Source organism: Chlorocebus sabaeus, chromosome 1 (assembly GCF_047675955.1).
Source record: "Chlorocebus sabaeus isolate Y175 chromosome 1, mChlSab1.0.hap1, whole genome shotgun sequence".
Taxonomy (NCBI): Eukaryota; Metazoa; Chordata; class Mammalia; order Primates; family Cercopithecidae; genus Chlorocebus; species Chlorocebus sabaeus.
In genome coordinates this window covers 66,324,116-66,344,766 of record NC_132904.1, presented here as the reverse complement: position 1 = coordinate 66,344,766, position 20,651 = coordinate 66,324,116, and the positions used below count along the sequence as shown (strand labels likewise).

General features: G+C 36.7%; 2 protein-coding genes and 1 pseudogene across 3 annotated transcripts in view; all 3 read right to left on the bottom strand.

Annotated features, from left to right (window-relative positions):
• The window catches only part of LOC119626625 (uncharacterized), a 98,162-nt gene that overhangs the window by 16,417 nt on the left and 61,094 nt on the right, over positions 1-20,651 (bottom strand). For both annotated transcript variants that reach the window (XM_038005539.2, XM_073018977.1), the window contains one exon: positions 13,886-13,938. In XM_038005539.2, the coding sequence (XP_037861467.1) occupies positions 13,886-13,938 (53 nt within the window). The remainder of the gene's footprint in view (positions 1-13,885; positions 13,939-20,651) is intronic.
• LOC119626624 (olfactory receptor 52H1) lies at positions 7,205-10,830 on the bottom strand. The gene is given in 4 exon segments (XM_038005538.2): positions 7,205-9,301; positions 9,304-9,936; positions 9,939-9,992; positions 9,995-10,830. Coding segments are annotated over 4 exon segments (957 nt in total). The 5' UTR covers positions 10,212-10,830; the 3' UTR covers positions 7,205-9,248.
• Positions 17,092-18,099, bottom strand: LOC119626623 (olfactory receptor 52H1-like; annotated as a pseudogene).

Below are 20,651 nucleotides of genomic sequence, written 5' to 3'. Positions count from 1 at the left end.
AATTAACATACTTTTATAATAATAATTTTCAATAAAATTGAATGAGCTTATATTATTAATTGATGAACTTATATTACATATCTGTAAAAAGTTATCACTATACACCTTGCTAATTTAATAGAATGTTTTGAATTTTATTTCCTATCCAAAAAAGTCCACACATAGGAAGTTCATGAATTCAGAATCTAATTTGTCATTAAATAAAAAAAAAATGAGTTAGGCCAGGTGCATGCCTGTAATCCCAGCACTTTGGGAGGTTGAGGTGGGTGGATCACTTAAGGTCAGGAGTTTGAGACCAGCCTGGCCAACATGGTGAAACCCTGTCTCTACTAAAAATACAAAAGTTAGCCAGGTGTGGTGGTGTGCACCTGGAATCCCAGGTACTCAGGGGAGTGAGACAGCCAATCTCTTGAACCCGGGAGGGGGATGTTGCAGTGAGCTGAGATTATGCCACTGCACTGCAGCCTGGGTGACAGAGCAAGACTCTGTCTCAAAATAAATAAATAAATAAATAAATAAATAAATAAGAGAAAAGAAAATAAAAAATGAATTAAATTTAACTATAAATGTATAGAATAAATTGTTGAAACTGGTCACTAATTAAGCATTGAAGATAAATTTTTAAAATATAGCCTGCTTGGCTAATTTTTTAAAAAATATAAAAATAATTGTCTTGAAAATGACAAAATTTCTCTAAAATCATTTCTTTTATTCCTATTAACAGACCTTTGGGAGACAAGTTAACCTACTACAAACATTAGAAAAGCAAAAGCTAATACAAACACACATAAAAGTAGTTTAAATATAAATTATAAATTATTGCCAGGAAGTAGCACTGTCATCAGTCCAACCTGAATTAGATAAATTAACAAGCAAGATGCAAGTTCACTTGACATAATTTTAAAGGTTGACATAAATTATATTCTTTCACCTGTGTGTCTAGACTTTTAAGATGGGGCTTTCACTATTTTACTTGAAACTTTTTCATTTAACTATAATTGCAGAATGACAAAATTTCATAAGTCTAATATAAAATCTAAGTCCTCTATGTTAATCGCCCATATGCACACTTTCAAAGAACAATGTGTGCAATTTTGGGGAGTATTTTAATTATTTTCTATGTTTTCTTATACTGGTTATACTTATTGAAAGCTTTTTATGTCTTTTAAATATAACAGTAAAAGCGAGGCTCGAATTTTTTTGCAACTCTGTAGTGATTAATTACGATAAGCATTTTATGCTGGACATTCATATATCTTCTTTTGGGAAATGCCTGTTCATATCTTTTGCCCATTTTTAACGGAGTTTTTTGGGTTTATGCTTGTTCAATTGTTAAGTTTCTTATACATTCGGGATGTTAGACTTTTGTCAGATGCATTGTTTGCAAATATTTTCTCACAGGATCTTTGTTTGCACTATTGACAGTTTCTTTTACTGTGAATAATCTATTTAACATAATTAGGCCCTACTTGTCAATTCTAGGTTTTGTTGCAATTGTTTTTGAGGACTTAGTCATAAATTCTTTCCCAAGGCCCATGTCCAGATGTTGTTTTCTATGTACTCTGTTAGGATTCTTGTAGTTTGAGGTCTTACATTTAAATTTTTAATTCATCTTGACTTAATTTTTGTATATAGTAAAATGTAGGGTTCCAGTTTCATTCTTCTGCATATGGCTGGCCAGTTTATCCCAGCACCACTTATTAAATAGGGAGTCCTTTCCTCGTAGCTTGTTTTTGTCAACTTTGTTGAAGATCAGATGACTGTAGATATGTGGCATGGTTTCTGATTTCTCTATTCTGTTCCATTGGTCTATGTGTCTGTTTTTGTACCAGTACTATACTGGTTTTGTTACTGTAGCCTTATAGTATAGTTTGAAGTAAAACAATGTGATGTCTCCAGGTTTGCTCTTTCTCCTTAGGATTGATTTGACTATTCAGACTTTTTTAGTGCCACATGAATTTCAGAAGAGTTTTTTCTAATTCTGTGAAAAATTAAATTAGTAATTTGATAGAAATGTCATCAAATCTGTACATTGCTTTGGTCAGTATGACCATTTTAACAATATTGATTCTTTCAATCCATGAGCATGGAATGTTTTTCAATTTGGTTGTATCATCTGTGCTTTCTTTCAGCAGTGTTTGTAGTTCTTTTTTTTTTTTTTTTTTTTTTTTTTTTTTTTTTTTTTGAGACAGAGTCTCACTCTGTCACCCAGGTTGGAGTGCAGTGGCGTGATCTCTGCTCACAGCAAGCTCAGCCTCTTGGGTTCACACCATTCTCCTGCCTCGGCCTCCCAAGTAGCTGGGACTACGGGCACCTGCCACCACACCTGGCTAATTTTGTTTTTGTATTTTTAGTAGAGATGGGGTTTCACCATGTTAGCCAGGATGGTCTTGATCTCCTGACCTCATGCTCTGCCCACCTCAGCATCACAAAGTGCTGGGATTACAGGTGTGAGTCACCGTGCCCAGATTTGTAGTTCTTCTTCTAGAGATCTTTCAACTCCTTCATTGGTTGTATTTCTAGGGATGTGTGTGTGTACATGTGTGGCTAATATAAATGGGATTGTGTTCTTGCTTTGGCTCTCAGCTTGGACATTATTGGTATATAAAAATGCTACTGATTTTTGCACATTAATTTTGTATTCTGAAACTTTAAGATGTTATTTATCAGTTCCAGGATCCTTTTGGTGTAGTCTTTGGGGTTTTCTAGATTAAAAAACAAAAACAAAACAAACAAACAAACAAACATGTCATCATCAAGGAGAGATAGTTTGACTTTTTTTTTTCTCTTTGGATGCCTTTTTTTCTCTTGCTGAATTGTTCTGGCTAAGACTTCCAGTACTATGTTGAATAGAAGCAGTCAGAGTAGCATTCTTCTTCTTGCTCTAGATCCACAGGAAAATGCTTCCAGCTTTTTTCTGTTCTGCATGATATCGGCTGTCGGTTTGTCTTAGATAGCTCTGTCACTTTGAGACATATTCCTTCAGTGCCTAGTTTCTCGACGGCTTTTGTCATGGAGGAATGTTGGATTTTGTCAAAAGCTATTTCTGCATCTATTGAGATGATTATACAATTTTTGCTTTTAATTCCATTTATGTGGTGAATCACATATGACTGATTTGCATATGCTGAAGCAAACTTGCATCCCAAGAATTAAGTGTACTTGATCATGGTGAATGAAATTCTTAATGTAGTACTGGTTTTCATTTGCTAGTATTTTGTTGAGGATTTTTGCATCTATGTTAATCAGGGATATAGGCCCACATTTTTTGTTGTTGTCGTATCTTTGCCAGGTTTTGGTATCAGGGAAATGTGGCTTCATAGAGTTAGTTAGAAAGGAGTATCTTCTCCTTGAGTTTTTGGAATAGTTCCGGTTGAATAAATATCAGCTCTTCATTGTACGTCTGGTAGAATTTGGCTATAAATCCATCTGGCCTGGGCTTTTCTTGGTTGGTAAGGTTTTTTTTAAATCACTGATTTAATTTTGCAACTTGACATTTGTTGGTTCAGTGTTTCAACTACTTCCTGATTCAATCTTGAGAGATTGTGTGTTTCCAGGAAACTTATCCATTTCCTCGAGATTTTCTAGTTTGTGTGTGTGGAGGTGTTCATAAGAGTCTCTGAGGATCTTTTGTATTTCTATGGGATTGGTTATAATGTCACTTTTGTTTCTGGTTATGTTTATTTGACTCTCTTTTTTTTTCTTTTTAAATATAGCTAGCAGTCTATTATCCTTCCAAATAATCAAATTTTGATTTTGTTGATTCTTTGTAAGCCTCACATTATTCTTCTGAACACAGAAGCTACCTCTATTGTCATTGATATATGACATAAAGTGTACATTCAATATTTGGCCTAGATACAAGTTGCAGCTATCTGGATTAACATAAGGGCAAATGAGACAGAGGGATGAGTAGGACTAAAATCCCAGGGGCTACTGAAATAGAATAATAAATATCCAAAGAACGGTTAGATGTGGAAAGTCTAGAAAAGATGTTAGGAACTTGTTCATTGATTCTTACAATTTGTAGAATACCATATTAGATTCTGAGGATGAGAAGATAAAGTAAGTCACAGTTCCCCTATGGATAGAGTCTCTAGTATAAGAAATTGGGAATTTGCACAAAGGGAAGATACATAGGATAAAATCATTTGTGTGTTGTAAAGTTACCTACTGATTTTTAGATAATTACTATCTTTTAGTCCAAACCAGAACTTATAATTTCATTCATGGTCTAAGAATGGACTGAAAACTTGCAACCTTCCTGACCAGAAGGAGTAATTGGCACCTACGGCAGTAAATGTGAACTTGTGGGAAGCAAAACTGAGCCTAACCTGTTTTCTACTCCTATAAACCACAAAAATGTGGGAGGATTTTAAATGACAAACTGATGAGCTCAGGTTTAAACATAATGGGTCTGAGGTGAGAGTGACAGCAGTAATTGGTAAAGATACTAACATATTATTGTGAAGTATGTTCTTATACCTAGCTGGTTGAGGGATTTTTTTTTTTTTTATTGTGAAGGGATGCTAAATTTTATCAAATGCTTTCTCTGCATCTGTTGAGATGATCATGTCATTTGTGTCCTTAATTCTGTTTATGTGATGAATCACCTTTACCATTTTGTGTATGTTGAAACATCATTGCATCCCAGGAATAGAACCTACTTGGTCATGATGTTTTATCTTTTTGATGTGCTGTTGGATTCATTTTGCTATTATTTGGGTGAGGATTTTTGTGTCTATGTTCATCAGAGATATTTACCTCAAAATAATAAAGGCTATAATATGAGAAACCCATAGCCAACATCATACTGGACAGAGAAAATTTGAAAGCATTCCCTCTAAGACCTGGAACAAGACAATGATGCCAATTTTTACTACTCCTATTCAATATAGTACTGGAAGTCATAGTCAGAAAAATCAGTCAGGAGAAAGAATTTCTTTCTTTCAGAAAGGAAGAAGTCAAATTATCTCGGTATGCTAACGACACGATTTTATATATAGGAAACCCCAAAATCCTGTCAAAACTCTAGATTTAATAAATGAATTCAGTAAAGTTTCAAGATACAAACCAACATACAATAATCAGTAGCATTTCTATATACCAGTAACAATAAAGCAGAGAACTAAATCAAGAAGGCAATCTCACAATAACTATCAAAAAATGTGCCTAGGAATACATTTAACCAAGGAGGTTAAATATCTCTACAAGAAGAACTACAAAGTACTGATGAAAGAAATTGTAGATGACACAAACAAATGAAAAAATAACCCATAGTCATGGATCAGAATAATTAATGTTATTAGAATTGATGGATACACTAAAAGCCCATACTTCACCACTATGCAATATGTTGTAATAAAACTGCACTTGTACCCTTTAAATTTATACAAATAAAAAAGACACTAACATAGCAGCTAACATTAGAATAGCATTTTACAATCTGCAAAGCACACTTATCCACATTTCTTAATCCCAGTCCTGATCCTATGAGCTGAGGAAGATAACATATAAAAACTAAAGTATAGCATAACCAGCAAAAAGTTTATATAGCCATAGAAATAAATAAACATACCTGGGGAGGAGGGTAGAAAAATAATAGCAGATGATTGAGCCAGAGATAGAGGGTGGAAGGAGGAATGATGACTGTACAGACATCAGATTCTTTTTCATTGGGGTTTCTTGGGATATTTGTCTTTCATGAGAGCCATTCATGTGTATTAGTGAAAACCATGGGTTTCAACACCTTCCAGGATGACAGGAGTGTGCACTTCTAAATTACCTCAACTCTGGCTGGGCGCGGTGGCTCACTCCTGTAATTCCAGCACTTTGGGAGGCCAAGGCGGGCGGATCACAAGGTCAGGAAATCAAGACCATCCTGGCTAACACGGTGAAACCCTGTCTCTACTAAAAATACAAAAAATTAGCCTGGCGCGGTGGTGGGTGCCTGTAGTCCCAGCTACTTGGGAGGCTGAGGCAGGAGAATGGCGTGAACCCTGGAGGTGGAGCTTGTAGTGGGCCGAGATCACGCCACTGATCTCCAGCCTGGGCAACTGAGCAAGACTCTGTCTCAAAAAAAAAAAAAATTATCTCAACTCTGTATCGATTTATTTATTATTCCTTTCATAAACTTAAAAAATATTATCTCTTGGTCAATCCATGTTCTCAGCAATATGGAAATAACCAGAAGAGAATAACAGAATACTAGAAAATCTTCTGGTATCTGTGGCCAGTTTTGCAAGTTGACACAGAAAACAGAACTCTCATACAGTCAAATGTGTCTTAATTTTAAGTAACTAGATTTCACATTGAAGTAGACAGTATAATAGTGGTTACCAGACTGAGGAGTGGACACGAAAAGCAAAGATATTAGTCAGTGTTCAAAGTTTCGGTTAGACTAGAGGAATATGTTCTAGTGTTCTATTGCACATCATGGTGATTATAGTTAATAATAATGCATTGAATACTTCAAAATTTCTAAAAGAATAGATGTTAAATGTTCTTACCATAAAGAAATCATAAGTATATTAGGTGATTAATAAGTTAATTAGCCTGATTTAGTCATACAATTTATGTTTGTCAATTAAAAATTTAAAAATAACTGAAATGTAAATTAATTAAAACTTTAAAACACAACTAGAGTTTATAGCAACCGTAAAAGTAGGCTCTGATCTTCCCAGATTTGTTTCCCTTCATTTGGAGTCTATTTTCCTAAGCATGAGGCTGTGTTTAATGAGAATATCGCTGAACTGGGGGTTAGCAGATTGTATTCTAGATCCACATTAATAACTTCCTTGCTGTGTGTCTTGGAAAAGTTATTTGTACTTTTTGATCTTCAGTTTCCTCTTCTGAGAATGACATTTGGATAGCTTCAGTTGCATAGGACCTGGCCCTAGCCCTGCCTATTCCTCATGTCCTATCCCCTCCCTGGATCACTCTGCTGCAGCAATTCATGTCAAGTGCAATTCATGAGTGCAATTCATGAATTGCACTCAATTCATGTCAAGCTCTTTTCAGCCCTAGAGTATTTTCATTTGCTGTCCTCTCTGCCATTGTCCTTCAGGCCAGTTATACTCCATCATCTTATTCAACTTTATTTTTTTCATTTGTTATATTAATATTTTTAAAAAATGAACTAATTTCTTTGTTTTATTGCTTATCACTCTCCCAAGAATACAAAATCCACGGAAGAAGGCAAAGATTCCTCATAATCCCAAATGCTTAGAACAATATCTAAAATATAGAATGTCCTCAATAAATAGTTTCCAAATGAATGGATGATTTTCTTTTTTATAATTTAACTTTTGTTTTTAAGTTCTGGGGTGCACTTGCAGGTTTGTTACTTTGGTAAACTTGTGTCATGGGGGTTTGTTGCACAGATTATTTCATCACCTAGATATTAAGCCTAGTATCCATTAGTTATTTTTCCTAATCCTCTCCTTTCTCTCATCCTCTACCCTCTGATAGGCTCCAGTGTGTGTTGTTCCCTCTGTGTGTCCATGTGTTCTCATCATTTAGTTCTCACTTTTAAGAACACACAGTATTTGGTTTTCTGTTCCTGTGTTAGTTTGCTAAGGATAATGCCCTCCAGCGCCACCCATGTTCCTGCAAAGGACATGATCTCATCGTTTTTTATGGCTGCATAGTACTCCGTGGTGTATATGCACCACATATTTTTATCCAGTGTAACATTGATGGACATTTGGGTTGATTCCATGTCTTTGCTATTGTAAATATTGATGCAGTGAACATATGCATGCATATGTCTTTATAATAGAACCATTTATATTCCTTTGTATATACCGAGTAATGGAATTGCTGGGTCAAACAGTATTTCTGTCTTTAGGTCTTTGAGGAATTGCCACACTGTCTTCCACAATGGTTGAACTAGTTTACACTCCCACTCTCAGTGTATAAGTGTTCCTTTTTCTCCATAACCTCACCAGCATCTGGGTTTTTTTTTTTCATGTTTTAGTAATAGCCAAAGAATGGATGATTTTCAAAACAGGATTTATTGGAGAAACTTTATTGTTCAAGTAGAATCTTACCTAAGTGCTTGATACACAAGCAAAACTAGATAACATCAGGTCTACTGTGATTGTGGAAAAATAAGACAAGAAACTTCCTTCATATAAGCCTTGAGATGCACCTTAAAGCAACCTCTCAGAATCCAGCTCTTTAGGATTGCCTTGGAAACCACTGGGATAGATCAACTCTACATTTCATAACAGTTTATGATTATGCTTCTAAGTTCCTTCTTTGATCTCAACATAAAGTATTTTATCAGTACCAATGTTTACAAAATTTGGATGCATTTTTCCATGGATGTGTTACTATATTGTAGTGTTCCCATCCTCATTCCCTCTTCTTGCTGTAAAATTGTGGCTTGCAATCAAGGAACTGCAGTATATATAACAGAGTTCCACAGGTCCTCTAACTAGTGTGGTTACATTTGTACTTTAGTTTCTAAATGAGCTGGCTTGAAGTCTAATCTGTATACTGTAGGAAGTCCAGTTCTTTACTCAAATCTCCAACTGTTTTCAGGGGTTATGTTCTCCCAGTACTACCTCTGTAGCTCACTTTCTCAATGTGTCTTGGGGCCTAGAAGCTACTCTCCTCTCCCAGCACTAAAGCCAGCAACCCTGCCATTCATTGATCAATATGCTAATTCACTCATTCCCTTTATAGCACTGCTGATATAACATTATTTTAGCAGGCTTGTACTGAAGGCTCTTCAATTTTTCATATCGTGTGTGTATAGGGAGGAAACATTTAAAGGGAATTACAGTGAAACATAAAAGGAAGATAATTTGAATCAAATGTTATCATTAACATCCTAAATATCCATCTGATAATCCTCTCAGTGAGAAATTTCTCACTGATCTTTTCACTTTTATTCTCTCTTCCTCAGTGTTTCTGTTTTACTTAACACACTCACTTATAATAGCTGTGAATCTCAATTTCCAAATTTTTATTTCGTTTTCAATTTAGAGTAATCTCACTCTCTGTTTTCATCTCCTTCTTCCTGATCATATTCTGTACAGCCCCCTATTTCACAAGCAAAGAGGTCATCAAGGATTTTTTTTATACATAGGACCATCATTTTCATACAGATCATGCCACATTCTTGGCACATGAAAGCAACTTCAGGTAGTTCTTGCTTTAAATAGCATTTGTCATTTCACTCTTTCTACATTTCTGTACACTATAAGCTTATCCTAGTTATTCCATTGCCCAGTAAAACATCATCCTGTACCCTTAGTAGAAAACAAAACTATAACCTTATCTCTGATCTGTTGGTCTTCACTCCGTAAACCATGGGGTTAAGTGCAGGTGGGATAACAATGTAGAGATTGGCAAACACGATGTGGAAGGTGCGAGAGACATTGTGTCCAAAGCGATGGGCAAGGATGGAGAAAAAGGCAGGCATATAAAACATGAGGATGACACAGACATAAGAACCACAAGTGCCGAGGGCTTTCTGGCGGGCATCTTGGGAGGGAAGGTGAAAGACAGCACAAAGGATAAGGGCATAGGAAACAGCAATGAGAATCACATCTGAGATGACCATCATGATGGGAACACAGAAGCCATACCAGATGTTGATGGAGATATTAGCACAGGCGAGTCGGACAACGCCTATATGCTCACAGTATATGTGGGGTATGATACGTGTCCTGCAGAAAGGCAGGCGCGTCAGCAAGAATACGTCTGGTAGGATGATTCAGAACCTTCGAAAGGAGATGCCCATAGCAATCTTGATGATGGTCTTGGGAGTCAAGATGGTGGTATATCCCAAGGGAGAACAGATAGCTACATAGTGATCAAATGCCATGGCCATCAGAATGGCTGAATCCGGGACAAAGCTGTAGTGAAGGAAGAACATTTGTGTAAGGCATCCTGGGAATGTGATTTTGCAAGCCCCCAGCCAAAGATACTGAGTGTTTTAGACACACCAGCGGTGAACAAGGTGAGGTCAGTCATGGCAGCAAGGAGAGAAAGAAAAACATGGGTTCATGAAGACTATGCTCCACCACAATGAGGTAGAAAAAGATGCAGTTTCCCACAACAGCTACAATGTAGATGATACAGAAGGGAATTCCAATCCACACGTGGAATTGCTCCAGGCCTGGGATCCCTACCAGAATGAAGGGCCCTGGATTGTAACTGCTCAGATTGAAAATGATCATGGCAGATGCAGATGGCATAAATCTCAGCTCCTAAAGACAGAGGGTGATTAAGGATAGTTAGAGAAACTTGAGTAACTCTCAAACTTTCAACTAATTATCATTATGGCCTCCTGAAGATAAAGTGACCATATAATTTGTCATCCAAAATAGAACCTGTTTGAAATCAACAAAGGTTAAAATTAGTAATAATGGTAGCAACATGCATAAACCAAGATTTTTCCAGATACAAATAGATACATTATTAGTCTACCTGAAGAGAATCTTTTCTTTCTTCTGGCCTCCCCCAGTAGTTTACACAGCTACTCCAGGAAGCCTTCCAGACTGGTTACACTCTTCATTGTACACTGTTCTCCCGTACAAGTTAACAAAGTACAGAATACACTTTTTCATGGTGGATTATAGCTTATATTACCTTATGGACATCATTATTTAGGATCTGCTTGCTCTGTCATTGCCTCCAAGACAACTATTTGCTTCTCTTAAAGCTACCTGATGACTGTGGCTCTTAGATTTGTAAGATCAACACCACTTTATTGCCATCTAAAAACCTAATTCAGTTCAGCAAACACCAGATGAGTTCCTACACTATGCTGGATAACATGTGTAAGCCAAATTTAAATTAGAAAAGTCCCTTATAGCTGAGGCTCACTAGCCTTTCTCCTCAAAAAAAAAAAAAAAAAAAAAAAATCAGTAGTTTTCCAACACTTTATATACTACACAAGTGTATTCTAATAGTGTGGACTTAGTGACACTATCAGTCAAGGTTTCTGTCCAAAAGAAGGACTGCGTTTTTGTGAACATACATCTATTAGAGAGACACATCAACCCAAGCAAGAGACATACTCTCTCAAACACAGACCCTTAATATTTACATTCTCAGGCATATCCGGACCTACACTTGTATTTTGTCATATATTTTGCCGCCATATATTTACCCATACATAATCTTACACAATTATAAGCCCCTTCTCCTCCCGTCTTCCCCACACACATGTGCTGAGAATATAAACAAAACATTTCATAATTAGATTTTGTCATTGTCACAGGCTTTGTAAAGTCCTAAAACCTCTCCACTGGTCCTATACCTTCTTCCTTCCCTAGTAATGCCTCTACCCACCCCTCATCAAACATCCCATTTCATTTACATAGAAAGATATTTTTTATGCATATAGATACTCCTTATGCTTATAGATACTCCTTTTGTGAGTAGAAAGACACTACATGTGTAAGTGCTACAGGTAATAAACCATACAGCAAGGCCAGGGGCTTCCAGAATCAGGACTAAAATGAGACTTGTGGTAGCCATATACGTCATATTCCTCACCTAAGAAGGCCAAGAATCATGTTTAAACTTATTCCTACCCCTGTATTTTATGTTCTTCTTGGGCCCAGCTCATAATGCTTTCCATTCCTCAGATCAGAACTTATTTTCTTCACTCTTCTTTAGGTAAAAAGAGACATATGATGCTTTCTCTTTATTTCTTACCCTTCCTTATCTATAGGTAAAAACACTTTTCTTACAACAACTCAAACTCTCCTCTACAGTGTCTTCACATTCTAGATTCTGAGAACATAGTCCAAACTTCAGAGGGTGGGTCACAGCTCAGCTCCCCCATCTACTGAGGATTCAAGGTTTTCCTGCTTAGTCCACCTTCATCTTGATTCTCTTATCCACTGGGGCCATAGAATTCACCTGTTGCTAACACTAGAAACCTGACTAGGTTGTTCAGCCTTCATGTTGGAAACTCCTCTTCTATGCTGTTCACATACTCAAACATCACGTGAAAACTCCTCTTCTATGCTACTCACATACTCAAACAACATGTGGCATCAGCATACTGAAACTATATGTTAATACTTTGAATCACAGCTCTCCCATCTTGTCTGAGGTCATCCTTTACTCATATATATGTGAGGAAAGGTTTTCTTGAGTTTTTATATTTCCATGAACTCAAATACAACAGATGTTCATGAAGTCATCCAAAAGCATTCACAAACACACATGGGTGCACAGACAGTTAACTCTCAGGGTTCTCATTTAACGATCAGACAAATCCACAACGTGGAAAAATCTACAACAGTCTGTTTTCTTTTTTCAAGTCAATGCCATTAAAGGGGAAAGGGGAATATTAGATAAGGAAAATCCATTTCCAGATTAAAGTACATTTAAGAGAAAAACAAATGCAGTGCAGTTATTTATTTATTTATTTATTTACTTGAGACAGAGTCTCACTCTGTCACCAAGGCTGGAGTGCTGTGGCATGATCTCAGCTCACTGCAACCTCTACCTCCCCGATTCAAGCAATTCTCCTGCCTCAGCTTCCCGAGTTGCTGGGATTACAGGCGCCCACCACCACCCCCACCTAATTTTTGTATTTTTAGTAGAGACGGGCTTTCACCATGTTGGCCAGGCTGATCTCAAACTCCTGACCTCAGATGATCCACCCACCTCAGCCTTCCAAAGTGCTAGGCTTACAGGTATAAGCCACCATGCTTGGCCCGCAGTGTAGTTCTTGATCGAATTCTGTTTAAACAAACCAGGTATTGAATTCAATTAATGAATATTTAGGGAAACTTAAATATGGACTAGGTATAGAATGATATAAAGGAATTAGTATTAATTTTATCAGTAATAATTATTGTATTATGGTAGACACACACACATACACTCAGGCATCCACAGTATGTTAGCAAAATATTGGCACAGAGCATGTGCTCTGGAGCCTCAGAAAGCTAGCTTTCACAACTTAATCATGGTTCCACAATTTACTAGCTATGTGAATCTGGGCAAGCTAGTTAAACTATATGATATTTGGGTTCCTATGTTTTTAAAAGAAATTAGTATTTCTAATTTTTACAATTATTATTAGGACAAAATGATACACACTAAAAAAAAAATTTTTTTTGAGACAGAGTCTTGCACTGTTGCCCAGGCTGGGGTGCAGTGGCACAATCTTGGCTCACTGCAACCTCCATCTCCACGGTTCAAGTGATTCTCCTGTCTCAGCCTCCCAAGTAGCTGGGATTACAGGCGCCCACCACTATGCCAGCTATTTTTTTTTTGTATTTTTAGTAGAGACAGGGTTTCACTATGTTGGCCAGGCTGGTCTCAAACTCCTGACCTCGTGAACTGCCCACCTCGTCCTCCCAAAGTGCTGGGAATACAGGCATGAGCCACCACACCCGGCCGAAAAATATTCAATATAGTACCTGAAACATAGTAAGCATATAACAAGTTTTACTTCTTTATATTAGGTTATATTTATATCATTAGTATTATCATTAACAGTCAGACCACACAGTGGAGAAGAGAACAGAAATAGCAAGATGGATAAAAATTAACAAGAGCACCCCTGGGTATACACACATACCAGCACACTTAATTCTACATTTTAGGTAAGAGTTACGGACTCTTGTCATATGTCTTGAAACAGAAATTTCCCAACACTGCTAACTGTGGTCATATTTAACCCAACTGTGTAATTATCCTTCTGTTCTGATCTTTTGATGCTTTTTCAGTGGAGCATATACACAAGTATTGGAGATCAGGACCTCAGTTTATAAATGGGAGTTGCTCAGGGAAGAAAATTATAGTGCCCAGTCCATGGCCCCTAAGAAATAGGGCCCTGGCTTTTCACTCACTTTCTCTAAGTCTTGTCCCAATCAAAGCCCTTCAAATAGCCAATACTCACCAAATCTTGGGGATCAGGCCAAAGGAAAAGAAGAAAGAATGTGTTGACAAAACCTGCAAGAGAGCAGACACACCAACTGAAAAAAATAAATAAAAATAAAAATAAATAAGTGGAAGGAAAAGGAAGGACGTTAGAGAGGTTGATTCCCTGTCCATTTATTTTCTCTGATCACTCACTGCTCTCTGTGGGGAAAAGGCAGGTAGTCAGGGGATTAAGGACTCTGATATGCCTTCTTCTCATCCTCAAGGGAAGAAAATGAAAAAGATTCTATTAACTTTGTTAATGTCTTTGAGTAAACACTGCTTTAGGGTACTTTATTTATTTATTTATTTGTTTGTTTATTCGTGAGCTGATATGTATGTGAGTGGAAAGCCGTGTGGATGTGCCTGTCATATCACCCAGGTTTCAAGTTCATGCCCTCACTTACCAGATAAAGGACTTTGGACGAGTTACTTAATTTCCATTAAAAGATGGTCATATTAGTACGTATCTCTCAAGATTTTATAAGGATTGACAAATTAAGTAGGGTACTGCTTGTGAAAATGCTTAACATATTGGCAAACTCATACTGTAGAAGAATAACCTAGGGCACCTGTTAAAATAAAAATTATATGGCCCACATGAAATAATCCTAACTTTATCTTTTAAAAATTCCAGTGACTTTAGGGGTACAAGTGTTTTTTGATTACATGGCTGAATTGTATAATGGTGAAGTCTGGGTTTCTAACGTACCTGTCAACCGTATTGTGTAGTGTGTACTCAACAGGTAATTCTTCATCCCTCACCCCTCTCCCAACCTCTCCTCTCCTGGGTCTCCAGTGTCCATTATACTACAATGTATGCCCTTGCATACCCATAACTTAGCTCCCACTTATAATTTTTAAAAAATTAAACTTCATTAAAAAATTATAAAAACAATTTGAGCAAATAAAATATATTCTTATGGAAAACCTGTTAGGTCTACCTGCTGGTACTGTCAGGAATTTCTGGAAGTCCAGATATCAATTTTTACCTGAGAGGCTTTTATCCCACAATTCTGAAAGCCAAGTCAGTTTCTGTCAATGTTTGTCAAATGTTTGCTAAATATTGTTGGATGTGTTAATTAATAAAGATTACCAGGAGTCCACTCAGTACTCTGAATGTTCTATTATATCTGGAATAAACCAGAACTAAAGAGATTAGCATTGTATTGGCTCCTGACAGAATTTTTACCTTCTGCTGAATAAAAATTGAGGTTACTTCACTTCCCTATACTAGGATAAGGGACTGAAAAGTCACATGAACTTGTGTATTCTGTAAGAATGTCATTAATTGCATCACTTACTGCCTATTCTAAGAGCTTTCTGAAGATATTTCTCTGTTCTTCATATAAAGAGTAGTTTTGCTTCTCTAACAATTAACTGTCTGAACTTATAGCTATCATGAATGATTTAGCTAATCATGTTTAACTCTCACACAGACTGCTAGAAAGCTTACAGCTGAATTTCTGACCCACATATAATAAGAGAACAAAAATTCATAGCAGGTGAAAAGTGTATTTTCAGCCTATTTTTTATCTTAATTTTTAAAAATCTGTCTATTTTTCTTTTTGCCTTTTCTATTTATACTTTGTAATATGCCACATAACAATGTTTCTGAACAATGGTCCCATAAGATTACAATACCCTATTATAGAGTACCTTGTCTATGTTTAGACATGTTTAGATGCACAAATACCCTTGTATTACACTTCCCTACAATATTCGGTATAGTAACATGATGTACAGTTTCGTAGCCTAGGAGCTATAGAATATATTACAGAGCCAAGGCTATATCACACAGATTTATGTAAGTACGCTCTATGAGATTTGCACAATAATAAAATCACCTAACAACACATTTATGAGACTGTAGCCTCATTGTTAAGTGGCACCTGACTATATTTTTATTTATGGTATGCAAAATACATCAAATAATTTTGGAAACAATGTATGTAGCTATTGTCACACGTTAAGAGATAGAATATAAATTCAAATACAATTCTCTGTGTCCAAAGGGCATCCTTTTCTATTAAAACTATATGTTGAGGGCCATTGTAGAAATAAAAATTCAATGATACGTGAAAAGGGTAGTAGCACAGGGATGGCAAAGTGGTCTCAAGGTAAAGACACCATGAACAACTCTGACATTTTGAGTCAAGTGAAAGCAATGAGGGTTTGAACTACTGGGGTAGGGGAGGAGGGTGCCTGCACTCAGCTGGGGAACCCAAGAGGTTATTTAGAAAAAAAACCACAGGTTTTGAGGACATATCAGATTTGAAGGGGAAAGAAGACATTGACTATCATTACTACCTGGCAAACACCTAAAAATAATTATTACTGACCGAGTGACTGAATGACTCACTATGACCAAGTTATGCATATTGGATTTGAAGAGATAATGAATCACACAGAGGTACATTTTTGGCTTGTGACTACATCTCTATGAAGATACAAACATGAAAGAAAAATTGAGACCACTAGTGCTTCCAATTGGTCAAGTCTCAAACCCACTTCTTAGTCTGTATATGCTTTACCATTTTACTAGCCATAGGAATTTGCCTCCCTCCTTTTATTCCTTGTGGAAAACTCCACCCACCTACATCTCATTTGGCTTTCTCAAGGTTGAGTTAAACATTGAGTTTTATCATTGCCTTATCCCTTTGCTTAATATAAACACCTGCACTCTTAAGTTAATAATTTTATGATTATTTGCCATTTATTTATTTGATAAACATTGTATGTCCCTAGTGTATGCTACATATCATACTTGATATTGTCTAGAAATTAATAGGTATGAACAAAGTAAAAACTCAGAACCCTGCAGAATCATCAAAGAGGTAATTTACTGCCTTGCTATGGTGTATAAATAAACTATTATGATATATACATCTGAAAAACCATTGAGATTTGCCAATCATTACATTGTCTTCATTAAAAGTTTTATAATCACTTTAGAGCAATCATAAGGAATTACAAAAGTTCTTGTTTCAAGAAGCCAAAAAATATTTATTATTTCCTAGACTCAGAACTTACTTTGCTGTAACTGGAATGATTGAGTAGACTTCTGCCTCAAATCACAAAGAAAGCAAAACTCAAGTTCTCATTAATAAATTTTAGTCTGTCCTTTTTCTTGGGCATCTGAACACAGGTTCAGTCTTTGACCCAACATACACTAGGAACTTGTCCCTACCTCCAAGAGCTCAGGCACCTATCACTGGGACCCCTTGGGAAAGAGCAGAAGAAGGATTCTGTTCCAGATTGCTTGGTCTTTACTCCGTAGACAAGAGGGTTGAGAGCAGGTGGGATGATTACGTAAAGGTTGGCAAATATCATATGAAAGGTATGAGGGACATTATGCCCAAAGCAATGGGCAAGGATGGAGAAGAATGCTGGTATATAGAATACAAGGATAACACAGACATGGGAACCACAGGTGCCAAGGGCCTTCTGCCGGGCATCTTGGGAGGGGAGACAAAAGACAGCATAGAGGATGAGGGTGTAGGAGACAGCAATGAGGATCACATCTGTCATCACTGTCATGATAGGAATACAAAATCCATACCAGATATTGATGGAGATATCAACACAGGCGAGCTGGGCAACACCTATGTGCTCACACTATGTGTGAGAAATGATATGTGTCCTGCAGAAGGGTAAATGATTCACAAGGAAAACACACGGGACAAAAACACAGAGACTTTGGAAACATATTCCCACAGCAATTTTGATAATGGTTTTGGGAGTCAGAATAGTAGTGCATCTCAAGGGTGAGCAGATGGCCATATAGCAGTCAAATGCCATTGCCAGCAGTATAGCTGAGTCCAACACAAAGCTATAGTGCAGAAAGAATAATTGGGTGAGACAGCCAGGAAAACTGTTTGGGAACCAAATCAGAAGATGCTAAATGTTTTGGGGACACATACGGTGGACAATATGAGGTCAGTAATGGCCAGCATGGAAAGGAAAAAGAACATGGGTGTATGAAGACTGTACTCCACCACAATGAGGTAGAGAAGGATACTGTTGGCCATGACAGTCATGAGATAGATAAAGCAGAACGGGATGCTGGTCCAGACGTGGTACTGCTCAAGTCCGGGGATGCCCAGAAGGGTGAAGGGGCTTGTACCATGGTCACTCACATTGTACAAGGTCATTAAGATCAATAACTTCTGTGTCCTAAAAACAAATTGTTTATAATGAACATGAGGAAATTGTATGGTAACTCTTCCTCCACCACTTCGTCGGGGCCGGTCCGCCTCTTTCCTATATTCCAAGAAGAAACCTCTCATTGATATTAAGAGCAATGTCCATCACTTGAAGTAAGACTCTCAGACCCAAAACTTCTGATACTAATCATCCAATTACTCTAGAATCTTCTTCAAACTGCATAAACTGCTATTCCCATTTTAATGACTGAGTTCTCCCTGGGTCAATGGAAGTTGCTGCTCTATAGATATGAGTACACAGAAAAGTAGTCTAACTACATGCAGGGATAGAAAGAAACTGAAAAATACTGGATCACAGTTGGGAAAATGAGATAATTAACAATTACAGACTCCCACTACGTGCCAGGTTCTTGAAAAATAGTATCTTATTTAGAACTACCTTCTGAGATATGTATTTTTATCCCCCTCATTTTTTTTTTTTTTTTTTTTTTTTTTGGCAGAAGCTGAAACTGAAACGTAATCTTACCTAACAACTCACCTTTAGTAACTAGCAGAGCCGAGGTCATTAGATTCCACAGCCACTACTCTTTCATGTTGCTGTTACACCAGGTGACTGCCTCAACTCACTGTGACATGCCAAGAATTCAGAAGAGGCATGGAAGTGTAGCAAACGATGTAAGGAAACGGATTACTGGAACTGTCATTTGTCCCGCACACTGACCCTACCCCAATTTCAATGACTGTTCTGATATCCCAGACGCTACACAGAGAGACTTAAGGCGTGTAGACCAAAATGTTCTCTGAGATTGTGATGTTTGATGCCTCCCATATGAATGACATGAGAAAGGGTATGAGGCTCAATCTCAGTCCATCCTTAGGAATTAATGAGGGAATCTTGCTTAAGTATCAGAGAAAATTGGTTTGTGTGCTTTTTACAAATACAGAGGGGACCTCTAGTGGAAGAAAAATAGAATTTATATAGTCTAGATCCTAGGTCAAGCTAAAAGCAAATAAACTTTATAACAAAAGCTAATATTTTTTGAAAACTTTAATATACTACATGAGACCACTTTTGTAATTTTCTTAACAATTCTATGAGACAGGTAATAATATTATCTACATTTTAAGGATGCAGAGAAAAGTAATTTGTCAAAAGCCACACAAGGAGGAAACGGTAGCACTGGGAATCAGACCCATGAGTCTTTTCCTAGACTCCTCTGTATATAACCAAAATTATCTACAGACTCTGTGTGGCAAATAACACATATAATATCTGTATAGCAAAAGATACAAAATTAACCAATATATAGAAAACAAAAATATAAAACAAGTTAACAACATAAAACCAAATACATCGTTTATGCTTATAGATTGCTTGAATTCTTCTGTCAAAAAGCACAAAGATAAATAAAGTTTAAAAATTCAATTATATGTCACATGAGAAAGATCTAAAACAAAATGATGCAGAAAGGATAAACAAGTGTGAATAAACAGGATAAAAAGGATAGACAAGTGTGTTTCAGACAAATTTAAATGTGATGGAAGCAAGTCTAGCAAAATGGAAAGCAGAAACAGTAAAACTTAACTTAGAAAGCATTAAACAGAACAAAAGGTACTTTGCGCAGTTAAAAGGAACACTTCTTAATGAAGGCGTAAGTCATGCTATTTGTACACATCTCTTCTTAGCACTGTAGATACTGTTCCTTAGTGATAGTCAATTCATTTACCCACTTTTTAAATTTTTTATTATTTTTCATAGTTCTCTTGTAATTCCTCTTTAAAGACGTATGTCTAGACATTAACGGCAGTTTAAAATTCTTGTGACTCACCTACTCAAAACTTTGTCTCCAGTGGATGGATTTATATGTTACTGAGGCACAATCACCTAATTCCAGGGTCATATATTTGAAGCACTTAGTCCAAAATTGATCAACTTCATAAATCACAAATGTAGACACTGCACTTTGTATCTATTCAATCATGTGATTCAGTTATTACCAATTTGTCCTTGAAAAACCTGAAGCCCTCTAGAATGACTTTCTTACTACCATTCATTCAATGCCCAAGAGCCTTTACATTCTGCTCTGTTCAGGTTAAAATCCATGATTCATCGTTTCAGCCACTCTCTTACCAACATTTTGCTTGCCCTTGTTCCACTGACCTTCCATCACATATGTGTGATAAAACGCCCTGCATTATTACACCAAATAAGTACCCTAGGTCGAAGAAAATAAGAAAACAAGCAAACTTCTTAACTAGACGTATTTGTGTTTCCATAGCTTCATGATAATCAATGTCAAACTTAACTGGTGAACTATCCAGTGATCCAACAGCATAATCTTGCTCAGCTCAATCTCTATGACTCATTGTTTCCTAAACTCCTCAAAGCATTCTCATCTCACTCCAACTCCCTTTCTCAACAGATAATCTTTCATTTTACTTCACAGAGAAATTAGGAACCATTAGGTATGAAATTATATAAGACTGAAACATCAGTCTTATACGGGAAAATTATTACTTTACAATTAGCAAATAGATGACAGTAATTTGATGAAATTCATTTTGTTATTAAAGGGAATG